We start from the raw sequence: 20,298 nt of genomic DNA, 5'->3' as shown, positions 1-20,298 counted from the left end.
CACACCATACAGAGGCTGTAAAGGCCGGCTCAACATGGCATGGTGCCAGGTACGAGGAACGCTCTCCACATAGCCTAAGACAGGGTGCCCTGTGGTCTGCTTACCTTTTATTTGAGAAGCTCCAAGGAACTAATGCTAATCATAAGGCACCCCTCTGTTCCCAGGAGAGGTAAATTGCTTCACCACTTGAGAGGAGGGTCTCTACTTGTCCCAGTTCCTTCTCTTTTAAATCTGACACCAGGGTTGACTCTGACTTAGTGCCCTCCACTTAATAACTGCTTGCCTTTATATAAGAGAGGGGGAATATGTCAGGAGCCATTTCTCCCCAATCATTACAGGAACCATCACCCTGGGGAGTCTGCAGAATGCCCCTCACCCAATTAACTTATCAGTTAGCAGAATCCGCCTCACATTCCAGCTATCCAGGGAACCAGGTGTGGCAACTTGTGACTTCTGGCCTACCCGTCCGAATGTAACCTAGCCTACGTGACCGGAACCACCCGGCGAGATCCAGTTACCCTGCCCCCCATTCCTTACCATATATAAACTGTAACCCGTCCCTAATAAACCGGAGGCTTTGACAAATCTGCTTGGCCTCCTTCTTCTGTCTTAGCTCATTCCCTTCCAGGTAGCGCCCCTCCGAAACCCTGGAATAACTTGATTGCTGGGTGGGTTACAAACCCCTAGACTGAGTAACCCAGACCCCCAAACGCAATCCACAATTTAGGACATTGAAACAGGACGATTCCATGAAGTCTAGCCTAGTAAGGAGTATAATTGGAAACACAGGACAATTCAGACTGTGCTGTGATAGCCTTTGCAAAAAAATAAATGAACAAATGGATAAAATGGAAAGAGTCCAGACTTTCGGAACAGTAGCTCAGAATTAATTTCATCCTGGTGCATTGGGTTGGCATGTCAAGGATATTACTAGTATTGGGAGTAAGGGTATTATCATTACCAAACACTGGGATAAGAACCTATATATTTACATTTATTATTAACATATATGTGTGCACACATGTTGCAGGGTGGGAAATGGCTCTACATGCAAAAGTGCATATGTAGAGGTAGGAGGAGAGTATGTAGGAGTTGGTTTTCTATGCATTACAAGAGTTGAACTCAGCTCCTCAGTCTTGGCTGCAAATACTTCTAAGGAATCTTGCTAGCACAGGAATGGTAGTTGTCTTGGGATTTATAGGCAAAGAGTTTCAGTGAAATGTATAGTAACATCAGAGATGTGTTATAGAATTTTTGTCTTATTGAGATACAATTTACACAAGTTAAAAACCACATTTTAAACTGTTTGGTTTGCCACCGACGCTTCCTTTTAATAATGTCAGCTATGTAGCCAATACTGCTCTATTTCCAAAGCCACTGGAGTATGTGAGACCCTATGTTTAAAAAAAAAGTTTGCAGGTGGTAATGGGATGCACTTTAGTCCCAGCATTCAGGAGGAAGAGGTAGTTGAAAGTCTGTAATTTCAGGGACATCCTGTTCTACATAGTACTGTCCAGGCCAGCAAGCGCGGAATAGTGTGGCCTTATCTCAAATATAAATAAATAAGTAAACAAACAAATAAATGGAGAAAAGAAGTTAAATCTGAAGGTGTATAATATAAATGTTGTTTTTCAGACTTCTTGCATCTGAGTCTCACAGCATCAGTTGGCTTTGATCTTTCATAGGCCAGAGTATCCTGAATATTAGAATTATACATTTATGCATACCAGCTTAAATGTAGTAAATATAGGCTTATATAGTATCATTTCAGGCTGGCCTCTCTTTTGTCCCAATATATTTTGGAGATCCAAATTAATGCTTACAGCAGTGTGTTTATCTGTTCTTTAGACAAGGCTTGTGTGGCATTCTTTAGTGCAGAAGCTAAGTCACTGAAGACTGCTGTTGCTGACTATGTGGACATAGCAATGCTTTGTCACTGGAATAAACTGTATTGTGATCTTTTGAATGTCATGTGCTTCCCTTTTGCAAAACCAGCAAATTCTTCCAACACTCTCACTAGGCTGTCAAGCTGTGTCCATAGGTGTTCACATGGCAGCTAGTAAGGAGAGTCATGGCAACAGCATCACCTCTGAAGGAAAGGATATCGGACCCAGAAGATGGACAGGAAGCCTCTTCTCATGGTAGGATGGTGGGAGGATGTAGTTTTCTGTTTTGGTGTGTGTGTGTGTGCCTACATGCACATGCTATTCTGCAAACATGGAGATCAGAGAATGCTTCCAGGAACCCATTCTTTCCTTCTACCCTGTGGATAATAGGCATGGAACCAAGGTCCTCAGTCTTGGCCCAGGCATTTTTACTCTGAACCACCTTGATAATCCTCCCTAATGTTTTTCTTTGGATAGTGTTATATTCTTTGTGGGTTTTCTCAAGTTCATGTGTTTGACATACACATTTAAACCAATGAATGTAATAATGGAAACAGCAGTGTTTTCTATCTGTAATGGCAGTGACTGTGTGGTGAGAGGGGCAGTGAGCAAGTCCATCAGAGTCAGATAAAACCAGACATAGGGCAGGCAGGACGTCTCAGCAGGTATAAGGACCCTTGTCACCAAGTCTGATGACTTGAGTTTGATGTCCTGGCCTCATATGCTGAAGGAGAGAATGGCTCCTGTGTGCTGTCCTCTGATTGCACCATGTGCACTGTGGTGAGCATAGCAACGCACATGCCCACACAAGCAAGCTCATTAGTACACAGAGAAAATAACTCCTGCTGGTTATCCCCTGCCGTTGAGGCATGTGCACTGAGAAGCATGTGTACACCCACATACACAAATGAATTAATGCAATTTTCAAACAAGAAGGCAAACAGACAGACAGGCAGTGTTGTGTGTAAGCTGTAGTACACCCACAGTGAGGTCAGATGTCAGAGAAACACTTTCCAGGGAGTCCGAGGTCCTGGGGCCCCCTTTCTAGGCAATTTCTACGCAAGCCTTCAGGCAGTGCTTGGTGTCACAGTGGCTGATTGCTCAGATTTTATCCACAGGAAACCTGTGTAGGGCTCCTATCCAGATTACCAGGGGAACATCATATCATTTTGCTAAAAAATAAGTTTCTGTATGTTTTTTGAGACATGGCTTTCCTGGAACTGACTATATAGACTAGGGTAGCCTTGAACCCACAGAGAATCTTCTGCCCCTTCCTCTGCCTCTGGAGTGCCACACCCAGCTGGAGAAAGATGTTTTATGATGTGAGTGGTTTCTACATTGTGTTTTAATTCTTAAAAGTTGTTTCATGTGCTTGATTTTTTTGGTGGAGGTGCATACAGGTCTGTGTCCTGCATCCCATGCTCATTGGCAGCGAGACCTGAATGGCAGTCAAATACCCTGAACTGGGGTTAGAACCATTGCTAGCTGCTCTGTGGGTCCTGGTCATAGAACCTGTGTGTGTGCTCTGGAGGAGCAGCTTGTTCTCTTAACTACTGAGCTATTCCTGCAGCCCATGTTGTCCATTCTTGACTTTGTTTTCTGTCCAGCGCAGCCTAGGTCACTAGGAGTCAGACTGGTGTTGGTTATTAAAGAGACAGTTACCAGGGCTACTTAGAATGACCTCTTTCTGGTCCTGCATGGACGCTGCTGTCACCTTTCTCTTAGCCAGTCTGTTCAGAGGCAAATCAAATAGCACAGTAGAGATGTTCATGTCAGAATGGCATCCACAGAGCTGAAAGATGAATTTTTGTTGATAGAGGCCACTTGTTTGTTCCCGGCTGCCCAGAACCGAAATAATCACACAGAAGTTGTATTAATTACAACACTACATGGCCTATTAGCTTATGCATATTTCTAGCTCACTCTTATCTCTTAACCCATTTCTATCATTTTATATTTTACCACAAGGCTCGTGGCCTACTGGCAAGGGTTCCAGCTGGCAACTTGCATCTTTCTCTTCTAGTGGCTCCATGACATCTCTCTGACTTTGCCTTCTTTCTCCCAGCATTCAGTTTAGTTTTCCCCATCTACCTCTATTCTGTCATGTGCAGACCCAAAACAGTTTCTTTATTAACCAATGGTATTCACAGATACAAAGGGGCATCCCACATCAAATTTTCTGTAATGTTTTCTGCTGAGAGACCAGCTCTTAGCAGGTCAGGTACTGAAGAGAAAGTGTGGAGTTGCTGGCTAATCACACAATAGACTTTTTTTTTTCCTGTGAGAGAACAAAACTTAATTCTCTGGCACTGGCAAAAGAGGAGAACACACACACACACACACACACATGTCTTTTAACACATCAAGGTCTGACTTTACTTTTTCTCCCACAGCTTATATCCCTCAGCAAAATATTTCAAATAATAAAAAAGTTACAGTGCAATTAAATTCTATTTTTCTTCAAGTGAATGATTACAATGAGTAGAAATAAAAGACAACGTATTTCCTAGTACCCTTACATAATTAAATGTTTTAATTATAGATGAAAAAGAAATCTTCCAAAGACCCACATACATTCATTCATGTATTGTTACACGTTAACAGAGTGTAAGCAAGTGAGGTGGTATTCTCAGCCAGTTCTTTTACTGGCAGGCTGCATTTTGTGGTTACAAAGAGAGAACCAATCATTTTATTATTTATCTAAAAAGTATCTTACAAAACATCTTAAAAGAATCACAAATCTAAACCTTTATATATAAAAACTTAATTCCTCAGAGGGTACACCTACTCATCAACAGTTTTTTATTAAATCATACAAGGAAGTCGAGGGCAAAAATGGGTACAAGAGGTTAACCACTGTAGTAGTAGGAGCAGTAGGGCTGAGTCCCTGGCACCCGGCCGCCCGTATGGCTAGCTTAATACCCGAAATAATTACATGGAAACTGTATTCTTTTAAACACTGCTTGGCCCATTATATCTAGCCTATTCTCGGCTAACTCTCGCATCTGGACTAGCCCATTTCTAATAATGTGTGTAACACCCCAAGGTGCGCTTACTGGGAAGATTCTAGCCTACGTCCATCCTGGGTCGGAGCTTCATCATGTGTGCCCGGGAGAGGGGAGCATGGCCTCTGAGCTCACTTCCTCTTCCTCCCAGCATTCTGTTCTGTTTACTCCTCCCACCTATGTTTTAACCTATGAGGGCCAAGCAGTTTCTTTATTATAATTAACCAATGACTTTCCTCCATCAAATCACCACCTTTAATCACCACCCATTTTTAGCAAGAAAGGCACATCAGCTAGTAATAACCAGACTGTCTTTGTCCTTGTTCCCTGACTTCAGTGTCCCTCGTTCAGCTAGCAAAACTGTGCCTTTCTAAACTTTAAATTGTTCCCCAAGATTTTCTACACCAAAACCTTAAACAAAAACATATTAACCTAACTTTACTAACATTCAACTTCCTCTAAATTCTTTCTAAGTGTGGTGGTTGAATCATTAATCTGCCTCAGGAACAAATGTCAAAAAAACCAATCACTATTATTGTCAGTACTGCCTAATGTTACTGGTTAGAGTAACCTGCTTAGAGTTTGCACACAACTAATGAATTGTAAGGGACGTGATGACCACAATGTAATAGGCAGAGCTGTGCTCCATAGCAGCGTGAGGTCCTCAGGACATGTCGTCCTCAGGGCTCTGCCTCTCCAAGGGCTATTTAGCATGTCCATGCAAAACTGTGGGCCATTTTCCATGTGTTCCAAACCTGCTTCCTGTACCTCTCTCATGACCCCTACCAACTTTCTGTATTTGTATTCTCTGTCCTTTAAATTTGTGAGAATTTTGGCATTGGTAGATCATATATTTTAATTAACAGGTAGTATTGACTTCTAAGCAATCTACTTGCTTTACTTCATTTCAGCTAAGAGCTTTGTAGAAGCTGAACATTCTAGAAGCAGTTTTGTCTATATTTTTATACTGTGTATAAGTTGCTGCTTGACTTGGAGCTAAGATTACCTCCAAATATCTCTGCTTTTTCTTTGTATCCATGTTCAGAAGTAGACCTGTTAACTAAACAGTCTTAGGACTAGGTGGACCTTTATGTAAATGTGTTCCCTCAGTGAAATCCCCATACTTCCTTTGCTAAAGAAAAGCATAGCTTTATCAATGAGTCCCGTGCTCTCCTCGTCCGTTGTAGGTAAACAGTATTTCTTGCTCTTGTGTCTTGGCTGTGTTTGTTTTGTCTTCATCCTCAGAAAGATGGGAACCAAGGATGTTGGCTAATAAGGTGCTTATAAAGAGCACCTCCATTTCTATCTCTTCATGGTCAACTGTACTTTTTATTATTATTTCCTTGTCAACAGATTTAGGGAGTTCAGCATCTGTGAATTTAAGGGCACCCAGATCTACATAGTGAGTTCCAGGCCAGCTAGTGCTGCATAGTGAGAGCCTATCTCAGAAAACCTTAAAGAAAGGAGTATCTGTGGTATGTTCTCTTTTTTGAGTCAGGGTCTCTCTGCGTGATTTATGTGATGAAATTTAACTTAAGTTTCCTGCAAAAGAAATAGTATGTTCTCTTAAAAGCTGAGCCATCTCTCCAGCTGCAAATCCAAGTATTAAGTCAATAGGTGTATTTTGTCAAACATCTAAAGGTTGATTCTTTTATCATTGCAAAAGCATTAAAATAATTATAAGGATCTTTCCAATGAAAAAGATAAATTCCATGATACACTATTAGCTTTCAAGGATTACATTCAAGAGAATAGTCTCTCTAGAACAAAGAATTTCTATCATCTCCATTTCTTAGATATAACTTTTTATTTTTGAGATCAGGTCTCACTGTGTAGTTTCAGTTGACCTTGAACTCAACAGATCCATCGGCCTCTGCTCCCAGGGTTAGAATTAAAGGCATAAGCCACCATACCTGGCCATAGGTATTATTCCTTTAAAAACGGCGGCGGCGTGGGTGTGTGGACAAACACAGGATAGACGAGACGCAAGAGGAAGAGACGGACACGCGGCTCCCACGTGGGTGCACTTTAATGGGAGAGGGGAACACAATAAGGGGTGGGACGTGCAGACACACAAGGGTTGGGGGCAAGGGAGAGGCCAAGAGAGAGCGAAACCTCGTGGACCCTCGCTTTTAACGGGGGGCGCAAGGTTATCTGGGAGGAATGGCCTTCACCTGGGCGCGGCCAGCGCGCACACAGGTGACGGTAATCCAGGAGAAGTCTGGGAGCTGTAGTTTCCAAGGAATAACAATAGGTATATTCTGTGCAATGGTTACATAAAATATGACAAGATGATGGGTTGCTAAGAAGAAAACTGCATTCTAGACCTCAAGTAAATATACTGTAAATATAACATATAAGTAAAATATAAATATACTGTAAATAACATGCTTCTTTTTAACATTGCCTGGGGCTTTCCTCATAGCCTTTACTTGTGCATGTATGTGCATACTGTCCTAGTCCTCTAAGAGGCCAGAGGATGGAGTCAGATCCCTTCGAGCTGGAGAGTTAGGCATATGACCAAACTGTCCTGCATGTTGAGAACCAACCTCAGGTCCTGTGCCAGAGCAGCACACAGTTGTAGCATATGAGCCTACTCTGCAGCCACTGCGGGTTTCTGAAGCTGGTGAACCTGTGGAAGATGGTTTTATGCAGCTTTTCTTCCCTCATACTGCACTTGCCAGCCAAAGAGCACCCACTCAATGCACCCTTGAAAACGGCAGGAGTCACTCTAGAATTCTTGGTTCTGGTCCTCATGACTGGCATCATGGTCACAAGTAAGATGGGATAAATAAACATAAGCTTGTGCTTTGAAATTGCCAGATATTTGTGTGCTGGAATTTGGAGATGTTTGCCGCCAGCAGGGTCACCTTGGAAGGGAAAGCCATCTTCATCCACCCATCACCTTCTGCTTTCTGCTGTTTTTATCAATTATTTCCAAGTTGTGACAATAGTACCACATGCGCCTTGGACCCATCCATGAGCTGTCAGCTGAGCTATGAGCTAGAACTGTCCATCTATTTTATAATCACGATTAGCATGTGCCTTCACCGTCTATTTTCCAAGTTTAGATAGAAACCAGTAGCCAGTTGTAGACTGTGCAAAGCCGTAGTTCTTTTTTTCTCTCTCAAGATTCTGTACAAGGACTGTTCATTTCCATTTTGCCTTCTAGAATTTTAAATGGATTGGATAGTGCATAATTAGATATTAGATATTTTGATCTTGCTGAAATAATAGCATTGGAAATACAAAGTGCAGCTCATGAAACTGGAAAAAAAATGGTAAATCAATTCCTTTTTCCTGCTGGGTCCTAGTTTGCCTAGTTTGTGAAGTTAGCATTTTCATAGCTTCTCATAGTCCTCATCAAGAAATGGAGGGAATTTAAGATTAGTTAGATTATTGAATTCCTCACCTCAAACTTCAGGGTCATTTTCAGGCAATGGGGGCTACGTTTTTAAAGGCGGTTCCCCTAAGGGAGCCGAGGGAACTATCACCAGCTTAGTTGTCAGTGGCACTGGTTTTCCTTGACCTGTGCTGTTCTCTCTTTAGTTGTAATAATATTGGTTGGCATATTCTGCTTCTTGATCGTGAGGCTCTGCTCTCAGGAAAGGAAGATAATATAGAGGCGGGAAGCGTACGTGTAAATACAGGCATAGCCTTCTGATCAGTCTGCCCAGCACACTGCACTTCTGATTAACACGCCTGGCCCTGCTCCTAAATATTCTCTAAAGTCACAACATTGAACTGTAAAGTACCATGGGTAGCCAGTAGCTGATATGTCTGCACTTGCCGTGTCTCCTTGTATGTCCTGATTCTGTACAGAGACCCTAGAGGGTTATATGAGTCTTCACTTTTCAATCCAACATAATGTGCCGGTAAACAGCACCTTCCATGGCCTGTGCATTAGCTCAGGTTCCTACCTTGCATGAGTTCCGGCCATGCCGTCCTTCCTGAGCATGGGGAGCAGCAGCCCTTCTGAGGAAACATAATTATTGTTGACCTCGTCATAGAATGAGCACACATGAGCTGCTTTATCGTCACCATGGAAGGCAGATTTGCTAACTCAGAAAGCCCTAGTTTCTCTAGTGTTTTCTTGAAGGTCTGTTGTTTCCACTTAGCAGGCAGGTAGGAGGCTTCTGGAGTTAAGGCTGTAAAGAGCTTAGCATCTGTGTTCCTACTACATTTGCATATGAATGCCACAGTGTTTGAGCTGTCTGTGTTAGTAAGGCCAGCATTACTGGGCTTGCTGGTCTTGTTGGTCAACACTGAGCATATCTGAACTGTGCTCTTATTTCTGTTTGCACTCACGTTATCTCTTTATTCTTTCTCAAATACTATCGTTTTTATTTTAGTTGTATTTGAAGTTTTCAAGTCTAGTAATGTCACTGTGCTATTAATTCAGTCTTATGTTGATTGTTTTTTCATTCATGATGACCTTTTATCATTGGTTTTCTATCGTTGATAGCATAAAATTTTAGATGTTTTAGTGGACTTTTCTTGAATCTGTAGCTCAGAATAAGAATTTTTGTAATATACTGTTGAAATGGTTGCTTTATTTTCAAGGTTGGCTCAGTTCCCTGCTAAAACTAGCCCATCCTCCATCAAGACAAAAGTCCTGGTGGGAATCTACACTTCTCAAAGTTTAAATATGCACTGTTACACCATTTCTTTAAAACGACACTTTCATTAGGTTAGCACTAACACAGGAGGAGCTGGCACCTATGGCCTAGGAAGGAAGATCCAACACAGCAAAGGAGTAGAGAAAAGAATTTATGGCCTCAAGCAGAGACAGTTGAATCCATCCACATATCTTACCACACAGATTTTAACTGTAGAAGTCAATCATTGTCATCCAGGTGTTTCACCTTCCTTTCAGTCCCCAGACACAATATTTTGCTTGGCCCCTTTTATCCCAGTTGAGATTGGTTTGAACTGTGATCAGACATATTTGTGACTCCATGTTGGCTGGAATTTAAGAATTCATTCAGAATCCAACTAGCTAAAGTAGTTCAATTGAATTTAAACCTTGGTAGTCTTGGGTGACACATCCATCCAGTTAGAAATGCAGTTTTCAGATGGTATCATGTACAACAGTCACATTTAAGGACACTGTGAGGCTGCTTTCATTGCTTCCACCTGATCCTGGGTTCCCCGGTTCTCTGACATACTGGGAAGGGAGGGAAGCAAAGGATCATGCCTTGCACTCACAGAAAAGGTAGAGACTTAAACCTAACTTTGGAGGTCTTATATAGTTTAATCTCCTCTTAGACGTGACAGGGAAAGTTATATTGAGGAAGCCTGAAACCTAGCAGGAAGTACTTGGAATAAACATTTCCTTTTTTTTTGTTTTCTTTCTGTCTCTCTGTCTCTCTCTCCATTCCTCTCTGCCTCATTTCCTCCCTTTCCTTTTCTCTCTCTTCTTTCTTATTCCCTGTTTTCCCTCTATTTCTTTCCCTCTTTTCCTCTTGAGCTCTTTCTTCTTAGGTTATATTTCTTTCGTGGTTTATATTTGCCTTAAGATCGTTAGCCTTCTATCTTTGAATGCTAGGTTTCCATATAGTGGAACTAATTATGTAGTCTGCCCTTGTGGGAGTGGGTGTGTATTGTTTGTTAAGGTATATCACTCTACATGGGCTATGAGGTTTCAAAAGACCAGTGCAAGACAAGTGTTTGTTTCTGCCTGCTTCTCTGTGTATCAGGATATTATTTTTAGTCACATACATGCTTACCTTGATGTCATTCATGATGATAATGGACTGATCTTCTGTGTAATCAAGCCCCAGTTTAAAAACCTGGCAATATAACAGTCACCATGGTCATGGTGATCCTTCACAGCAATAGAACAGTGACTAAGATAGATGTTTTGTGTAATATTTTGGCATATTGTCTGTATGTATTCTTCCCGTATCCCATGAGAATGAGGAAGGCTAAACTAAATAGTCATGGATTGTCTTGACAAAACATTTAGTCTGTGGCTTGGTTATTACTGATGACTCGTGCAGAGCTGTAGAGGAAAAGAGCAACAATAGGGGCAGATATTAATGAAACCTGTGTAATTTGGCTAGGCAGTTTCAGAGGGCAGTCATGAGCTGAAACAGAGACAGTCATTATCAGGGAGATTAGGGCCATTAAAGAGAGGGTACCTGGTCTTTGGAAATATAGAAAAGGTGTTGCAACAGAACTGTACACCCCAATAAAGAGCCTAAAATGAGAAAGAAAAGGCAACGAGTTTGCTAATCCCAGAAACCACCTTTATACAGAATTTGTTAGGGCTCTGTTCCAATAGGACAGGGCAAATCTGAAGCTAGAAAATGTAGACAAGTCATCTGTATGTCACATTTTCTTGAGAGAAGAAGGGTTCTTCTTCTGGGCTTTCAGTTCAGCACGGTTGCAACCATCTCTTTGGCAGTCAAGAACACAATGAGGAGGCTGTAATAGTTCATCACATAAAGGTGTGAAAATGAAGAATGGGTTGCATCTTAAGACCATTAGATGTTGAGATACCCAAGCTTTGAGACACCTGCCATGAATATCTGCAGATAGGCCATGGAATTAGCCAATGAGATGAGAAAGATGTGGGAAAAGTTTCAGAAAGAGTCATCTAAGCCCTTTGAAACTGAAGTTCCAGGTGCCTGACATGGATGTTCAGGGTTTAGTGTTTGGCCAGCAGGTTTTCAGTCTTGCCTTGGTCCAATCTTTCCTCACTTCTTTGGAAAGAAAATGGGTTGAGTGTAAGCTTGTCATATCATGCCCTATGTCAAAATGTGGTGGGTTGAATGAAAAATCGCCCAGGTAGGAAGATGAATTTGATACTTTGTCTCTGGTTTGTGGTTTCCACTGTGGTGCATATGGTACCTTTAGGATGGAGGGAACTTTCTAGAGTATGTTATTCTTTGAGAATTAGCATTGAGTGTTTATACCCCTACCACATCAGTTTTCTTTCTGTGGTTGAAAGTTAGCCCTTTTCCCTTCCTTATCCTGCATCCACACCATTACCATTATAACAGGCTCCATCCCTAAATAACCTAAGGTAAATAGAAGCAATTGCTTTCCTTGCTAAGCCATTAGTCTGCCGGGATATTTTTGTTTTTACATTTTGGGCTGATTGTACATATGAAGCATTTGCTCTTGTGCTGAGCTATACCCACTTCTTTACTTTTAAACTTTGGCAGAAAATACCATTTTTCTTCCCACTAGGATGGCATGCATTCATAACATTAATACTGATCTCCTGAATGATTGCATTGCAGGTGTGTAACATTCTCGATATCTATGCATGCCATGATTTTGTCTCGTTTTTGAAATATGTGCATGAATTATATATACATATATATAATATATAGACTATATATTGTATTATATAAATGCACATGCATGTGTACTGTGTGTGTGCTTCATGTTTACTGAAGTCAGAAGACAACATTGAACTTTCTTTTTTGTTTTTTTTTTGTTTTTTTTTTTTTTGAGACAGGGTTTCTCTGTGGCTTTGGAGCCTGTCCTGGGATTCGACCTGTGGACCAGTCTGGGCTCAACTCATAGATATCCACCTGCCTCTGTCTCCCGAGTGCTGGGATTAAAGGTGTGCGCCACCACTGTCCAGCTGGATTCTCTTGAACTGCAGTCACAAATTGTTGGGACCACCAAGTGAGTGCTGGGGATTGATGCAGGTCCTGTGTAAAAGCAACAGGTGATTTTAACTTTTTACCCATCTTTATATTCAACTGGGTTTGTTTGTTTTCTTTTATTTTTTAGTATCAACTTTACTTCACTAAAGTTTTTGAGAACGCTTTTAATCTGTCAACCATAAACTTATTAAAAATGCATTCCTTCATATGAATATCATATTAGCCTTAGAGTTTAAATGAAGTACTTCAGTTTTCTGAAAGACAAGTACATTTCTGGAGGGAATATATAACTCATTGGTGGTCTCTCAGTTGTATTTTTTGTTTAAGGCAGGGTCTCAGTATGTACTTTTGGCTGCCCTTTAACGTTCAACACAAACCAGGCCAACTGAAAATCAGAGGTTCACCTGTCTTTGTCTCCTGAGTTTTGGGGCTAAAGGTGTGCACCACCATGCCCATATTGTTTATCTTTCTTTGATAACAGGAATTTTGATATAATTTTGCTGATGCTTACTCAATACTTTCCCTCTGTTTGCATGTTTTTTTTTTTGCATTTCTCTTGCAATGCCATATACTATTGAGAAGGCCCAGAAATGAGAGAATTATGGTCCTCCTTTTTTATTTCCTTCTAAAATGACTTGGTGATTGCATTAGAAATTCTGTGATATGAAATAAATTTGTTGAGTGTGTAGAATCATGCAAATATATCCAGTGAAGTGTATAGTTACAAAGCATTCAGTCTCACCACTTCTATTACATATCTGTATGGCATATTTTAGGATGCAGTGACCTATGAGGATGTCCTAGTGAACTTTAGTGAGAAAGAGTGGGCTTTGCTGGATCCTTCCCAGAAGAATCTCTACAGAGATGTGATGCTAGAAACCTGTGAGAACCTCACTGCTATAGGTAAGAATGTGAGTGTTCCTTCACTGTGTAGCTTAAGAGGATAAATCTTTTCTTGGACATTGGTGTTCCAATGTGATATTGACTATGAGAGAGGGAGAATGTGGTGAATAAATGAGATATGGTTGTAGGGTTCACTGAAGATAATAACTCAAAATTTGCATAATTTCCAATAATATCTATTTCTGATACTACGTTTTAGGCTACAGGTGGGAAGACCAGAATACTGAAGATCATCGTCAAAGTTCTAGGAGACATGGAAGGTAATTTTCCCATGCAAAGTGATACATTTGTGCCTGTACAGATTTTAATGTGCCTGATATTTAATGAAACCAACACTATAAATTCTCAGAACATCAAGTACCTCAATTTCAGGTAGCTGATCTGTGTTTGCAAGTCATCCCTCTAAGAAATAAGACAAGGAAATAATGCCTTAACAGATGTCACCATAATAATCGTAGCTCCCTGAGATCCATGTTGTAGAACCATCCATCCATTTAGTTTCATCCCATTCATGAACTGTAAAGTCATTCATGTTTATTAGGGAATTAGGGTGTGTCCAAGTTCTTCTATAAACAAATTGTTCCTTAATTAAGCCGGTGTTACTCATGTAAATTACCATAATTTAGTGAGAGGGGCAGTTTATGAGAATTAAGGTTGTTGTGGTAGAGAGACCTTAATCCCTATACCACATCTCTATGAGGAACAATAAGTTAAACTGTGTGAATGCAATGGGAAAACCTTTTGTTTGTTTTCTTCCTTTAAGGTATATCATCTGTCACTCTGGATACAAGCCATGTGAGCAAAAGAGATATGGAAAGAAGCATTGTAGCCCTGTCTCTCCCCGACAAAGCTATGTAGTAGTTCCCACTGTGGGAAGACATAGTTTTGATGATACAATTACTTGGATTTCCAGCTTCAATAGGAATACATCAACATGGTTACACTGGAGAAAAGCCTTCTGAGTTTAAGGAATATGGAAATTCTTCTGTCTGTGCTGGTTCACATTGCCCATGTAATGTGACTCACACTGCAAGAAAATCTTATGAATGCAAACCGTGTGGTAAAGCTCTGAGTTCTTCCAGTTCTCTTGAAAGAGGTGAAAAAACTCCTATGGGAAAAGGTTTCTATAAATGTGAGCCACGTACTAAAGGCTTTAACCATCATCATATGAGTCTTCAAACACACAGAACATATAATAGAGAAGAGCCCTGTGAATGTAAACAGGTGATAAACATTTAGATCTGATTCATCTTTGCAATTACACCAAAAGACTCATTGGAAAATAAAATCTTATGAACCTAATCAAAGTGATAAAGCCTTTGCATGTCGCAATTATCTTCAAGTACCAAGAACTCATATTAAAAAGAAACAGTATAAATGTTGTCATTGTGGAAAAACCTTTGCATGTTCCAGTTATATTCAAATACATGAAGGAATTCATACTGGAGAGAAACCCTATGAATGTAAACAATGTGGGAAAACCTTTGCGTGTCCCAGTTACCTTCAAATACGTGGAAGAAGACATACTGGAAAGAAGCCCTATGAGTGCAATCAATGTGGTAAAGCCTTTGCAAGTACTGGTGATCTTCATAGGCATAAAAGAAGTCATACTGGGGAGAAACCCTATGTGTGTAATCAATGTGGTAAAGCCTTTTCAGAGTCCAGTAATTTTAAACATCATTAAAGAAATCATACTGGAGAGAAACCCTATGTATGTAACCAATGTGGTAAGTCCTTTTCATCTGGCAGTTATCTTCAGATGCATGAAAGGAATCATACTGGAGAGAAACCCTATGTATGTAATCAGTGTGATATAGCTTTTTCATCTCGCAGTAATCTTCAAAGGCACAAAAGAAGTCATACTGGAGAGAAACCATACGACTGTAATCAATGTGGCAAAGCATTTACACATAAATATCACCTTCACAGTCATGAAAGAAGTCATACTGGAGAGAAACCTTATGAATGTAATCAGTGTGGGAAAGCTTTTGCTCATAGTAGTCATCTTCAAAATCATGAAAGAATACATACTAGAGAAAAATTCAATGAGTGTAGTAAATGAAGTAAAGTTTGAATCGCAGATGAAGACACCATCCTTTTGGAGATGCTAGTGCCATGGGATGCCCACCAAGATCATCAGTATTGTTGAACTGGAACCATTCAGAGCCTAGAAGAGAATTTGTGTGTACGGCAGAGGGCATAGCAAGAGAAGTGACCCAGGCACTTTGGCATAGCTCCGACGATTGTGAGTGGATCCCAGTTGTTGGGTGTTGGAGTGAGGTTTTGCTTTTCTCTGATTGTGACTGCCGTGCTTCTTCTCTCTTGAAGGGAAAAGCTATTTAATTTTCATTTTTATATGAGCCATAGTTGAAAGACTTTGAACTTTTAAAAAATATTTTGGCTTTTTAGTGAGATTGAATATTTTTTGAAGAGAAATTTTTTTTTTAGAATCATTGTTTAGTATATTTTTATATTCCATTCCACTTGATTTTCTGACTTACCGAGAACTTAGGTCTTTTTGTCTGTAGTTTGTTTGCTGTGTCCACACCAACTTTTGAAATCACTGTAGTGCTGATCTGTAAGGTTACAGCTACAGTGGTTGAGACTTATTTTCATTACTTTTCTGTTGCTGGGAGGAATCTTCATGGTCAAGGCAACTTATAAACCAAATCTTTAATTTGCTTATTTATAGTTTCCAGGGGTGAGTCTGTGACCATAAAGGCAGGGAGCATAGCAGCACGTAGGCAGGTTTGATAGAGCAGTGGCTGAGACATTGCTTTTACAAACTAAACACTAGATCGTGACTGGGCTGGTTAGTGTTTTTGTCATCAACATAGGCCAGGGTCATCTCTGCCTCAGTGGTTCATGCTAGAAGCCTCCAGACGTCATGGTTGTGAAGTTCCACAAAGTCACATATCTACAGGCAGTGCAAGGTCCATCAGGAAGATTCTAGCCTACGTCCATCTTGGGTTGGAGCTTCATCGCGTCTGCCCTGGAGAGGAGCAGCATGGCATCTGGCTCACTTCCCTTCTTCCCAGCATTCTGTTCTGTCTACTCCACCTACCTAATTTTCTGACCTGGATTCTGAAAGCAGTAGATTATCCCAATGAAGCATTCTTGGATGGAGTTCAGTGAGTGACAGAGCCTGTGTCTATATATGTAGGAGATCCTTGGTTTGATCTTCTCAACACCCAATGGAACCTTCTGTTGAAAGTGATTTCTGTCCCACCTGGTCCCGCAGCCATTCAGTCCTCAAAGCTCTCACTCACTTCCTGCATCATTCTCAACTTTGTTTCATCGGTGTATTTATATCCGTGAGAGTTGCCACAAACTGGAGGTATTTCTTCATCAGAGTGGTTTGACGACAACTGTGGCCACCTGGGTTGCAAAAATTGCCATCTTTCTTCTGTGTTTGTTTCTTTCTCAAAACTAAAGCACCAAGTCCATTAGTTCACCTAGCCTGCAGATTCCTGATGGCGGTTCTGAACTTTCCGGGAGGCTAAGGGCTCAGGCCTGGATGCCCAGGAGCCCACGGAGCCCTCACCCACCTAAAGAAAAGGCAAACAGCACCACAGCGCCCTGTCCTCCATTGGGTCCGCCGAAGAGAAATTTTTAATGTGTTTGAATTTGTAAAGATTATGGGACTTACAGTAAAATTATTTATTTTTTTAATGTGAGTTCTTATAAATGAATAAGAAAGGAAAGGTTGTGACTTTAATAGTTTGTGTGCCAAGTTGACAAATAGTTATTTGTACTGAATAGTTGTACGTCATCTTCACATGCAAACTAGATTATTGGAAAGAAGGGAAACTCAACTGAGAAAATGCCTCCATAAGATCCAACTGTAAGGTATTTTTTTAGTGATAGATGGGGAAGAGTCCTAGGGTATAGAAGAAAGCAGACTGAGCTAGCCAGTAATTAGCATACCTCCATGGCCTCTGCATCAGCCCCTGCCTCTCAGTTCCTGCCCCATTTAGGATTCTGTCCTGATTTCCTTCAATGGTGAATGGAAATATGGATGTGTAGGTCAAATAAATGTTTTCCTTCCAGCTTGCTTTTGGTCATGATGCTTCATTGCTGAAATGCCAAGACATCCTGTCTCAAAAAATCAAAAAAAAGGGGAGCATGTGGACAGATGGCTCAACATTTACCACTGGCTGTTCTGCCAGAGGACACAATTTCAGTGTCCAGCACACACATGGAAGGTCACGACTATCTGAAAGTCCTGTTCCATGGTATCCAACACCCTCACACAGACATACATATTTAAAAAAATATGCATGTAAAATAAAAATTAATTATAGAAAGAACATATCACATTATGAAACTTTCCCTAACATAATCAGGACTTATCTCTACTCAACTAAATTTTTTATCTTCATTCACATCAAGAGAACTGTGTTAACAATTGCAATAAAAAGTAATGTTCAAAGTCCAATCACAGAGGGATAAAAATCTATTGAGTTGTTCAAGGACCAAATAGCAGGGAATTTCATCACCTCCAAGTGATAGAAGACAGAAAGAGTAATGGTGCATCTTCATCTTCTACACTGTGATAACGTATTTGACAGCTGGGGATTTGACTCAGTAGTACTGCTGATGTTCAGTACCCACGTTTGGTTCCTAGCACCCACAACATAAGGCTCAGAACTACTTACAAAGACTTGACCTGGATGTCTGATACACTCTTCTGACATCAGAACTTGGATACTTGAGACCACAGATGCAAGCCCAGACTACTATACCTAGCAAAACTTTCAATCACCATAAACATAGAAAACAAGATATTGCATGACAAAACCAGATAAAACAATACCTATCCATAAATTCAGCCTTAGAGAAAGTACTACAAGGAAAACTCCAACCCAAGGAAGCAAGTTGCACCCACTAACATACATGCAACATATAACTTCACACCTCACAAAGCAAAACACAAAGAAGGGAAACACAAACACTACCACCAAAAAATAACAGGAATAAACAATCACTAATCATCAATATGTGGGCTTTTTGTTGTTTGGTTTTGGTTTTTTGAGACAGGGTTTCACTACAGCTTTGGAGGCTGTCCTGGAACTAGCTCTTGTAGACCAGGATGGCCTTGAACTCACAGAGAACACCTGCTTCTGCCTCCTGAGTGCTGGGATTAAAGGTGTGCACCACCACTACTCTGCTAATCAATATGTCTTAATATCAATGTACTCAATTTACCTATAAAAAGACACAGATTAACAGTATGGATATGAAATGAGGATCTATTTTTCTACTGCATACAAGAAACACACCTCAACTACAAAGACAGACATTACCTCAGAGTAAAGTGGTTGGAAAAACACTTTCCAATCAGATGGACCTAAGAAACAAACAGGTGTAGCTACCTAATATCTAACAAAATAGAACTTCAAACTAAAATCAACCAAAAGAGATGGAGAAGGACACTTCATACTCATCACAGGAAAAATCCATCAAGATGAAGTCTCAATTGTGAACATCTTTGCCCCAAATACAAGAATACTTTCATATGTAAAAGAAACATTACTAACACTTAAATTACACATTAAATCCCACACACTAATAGACTTCAACACCCCACTCTGACCAATGGACATGTTTGACAGATAGAAACTTAACAGAGAAATTAGAGAACTAACAGATGTCATGACTCAAATGAACTTGTTTTTTAAAGATTTATTTTTATTTATTATGTGTACAGTATTCTCAGTATTCTGTCTGCGTGTATGCCTGCAGACCAGAAGAGGCACCAAATTTCATTACAGATGGTTGTGAGCCACCATGTGGTTGCTGGGAATTGAACTCAGGACTGCCTGAAGAGCAGTCAGTGCTCTTAACCTCTGAGCCATCTCTCCAACCCCCAACTCAAATGAACTTAACAGATATCTACAGAACATTTTACCAAAACACACACACACAAAATATACTTTCTTCTCAGAACTTAATGGAACCTTCTCTAAAACTGACCACATACTTGGAAACATCAACAGATTAAAAAAAACTGGAATAATTTCCTGCATCTTATCTAATCAACACATCTTAAAGTTAGAATTCAACAACAATTGCAGTAAGCCCATAAACTCATGGAAATTGATCAGTGCTCAACTGAGTCACCCCTGGGTCAAGGAAGAAACAAAGAAAAAAAATTAAAGCCTTTCTAGAATTCAACAAAAGTGAATGCACAACATTCCCAAACCTATGGTACACTATGAAAGCAGTGCTAAGAGGAAAGTTCATAGCACTAAGTGCTTACATAAAGGAAATGGAGAAATCTCACATTAGCAACTTAACAGCACACCTGAAAGGTCTAGGACAAAAAGAAGCAGACTCACCCAGGAGTGATGGACAGAAAATAATCAAATCGAGGGCTGAGATCAATAAAAAGAAACAAAGAAATTAATGAAACAAAGAGTTGTTTCTTTGAGAAAATCAAGGAGGAAAAACCATTATCCAAACTAACCAAAAGACATAGGGAGAATATCCAAACTCACAAAGTCAGGAATGAAATGGGGGACATAATGATAAACACTGATGATACACAAGGAATCATTAGGCCATACGTTAAAAACTTGTACTCCACAAAATTGGAAAATCTAAAAGAAATGGGAAATTTTCTGAATAGATACCACATACCAAAACTAAATCTAGACCAGACAAACAATTTAAATAGGCCTATAACCCCTAAGGAAATAGATGCAGTCCACCACAAAAGTCTCCTAACAAAAAAAGTTTAGGGCCAGATGGTTTCTGTGCAGAATTCTACAAGCACTTCGAAGAGCCAACACCTATACTCCTCAAATTGTTCCATACAATAGAAACAGAAAGAATATTGCCAAACTCTTTTTATGAGGCTACAGTTACCCTGATACC

At 40.3% G+C, this 20,298-nt stretch overlaps 1 protein-coding gene across 1 annotated transcript in view; it reads left to right on the top strand.

Annotated features, from left to right (window-relative positions):
• Window positions 1-15,530, top strand: part of LOC126490363 (zinc finger protein 844-like) — a 22,589-nt gene extending 7,059 nt beyond the window's left edge. The window contains exons 2-6 of the mRNA XM_050125264.1: window positions 8,441-8,525; window positions 13,293-13,419; window positions 14,183-14,241; window positions 14,889-15,180; window positions 15,265-15,530. Coding sequence (XP_049981221.1) covers window positions 8,441-8,525; window positions 13,293-13,419; window positions 14,183-14,241; window positions 14,889-15,180; window positions 15,265-15,530 — 829 coding nt within the window. The remainder of the gene's footprint in view (window positions 1-8,440; window positions 8,526-13,292; window positions 13,420-14,182; window positions 14,242-14,888; window positions 15,181-15,264) is intronic.
• The last annotated feature ends 4,768 nt before the right edge of the window (window positions 15,531-20,298 follow it).

Source organism: Alexandromys fortis, unplaced genomic scaffold (genome assembly GCF_014885135.2).
Source record: "Alexandromys fortis isolate MF-2015 unplaced genomic scaffold, M_Fortis_MF-2015_v1.1 scaffold_243, whole genome shotgun sequence".
In the NCBI taxonomy this organism is placed as follows: domain Eukaryota; kingdom Metazoa; phylum Chordata; class Mammalia; order Rodentia; family Cricetidae; genus Alexandromys; species Alexandromys fortis.
This window is presented reverse-complemented; position numbering and strand designations above follow the sequence as displayed.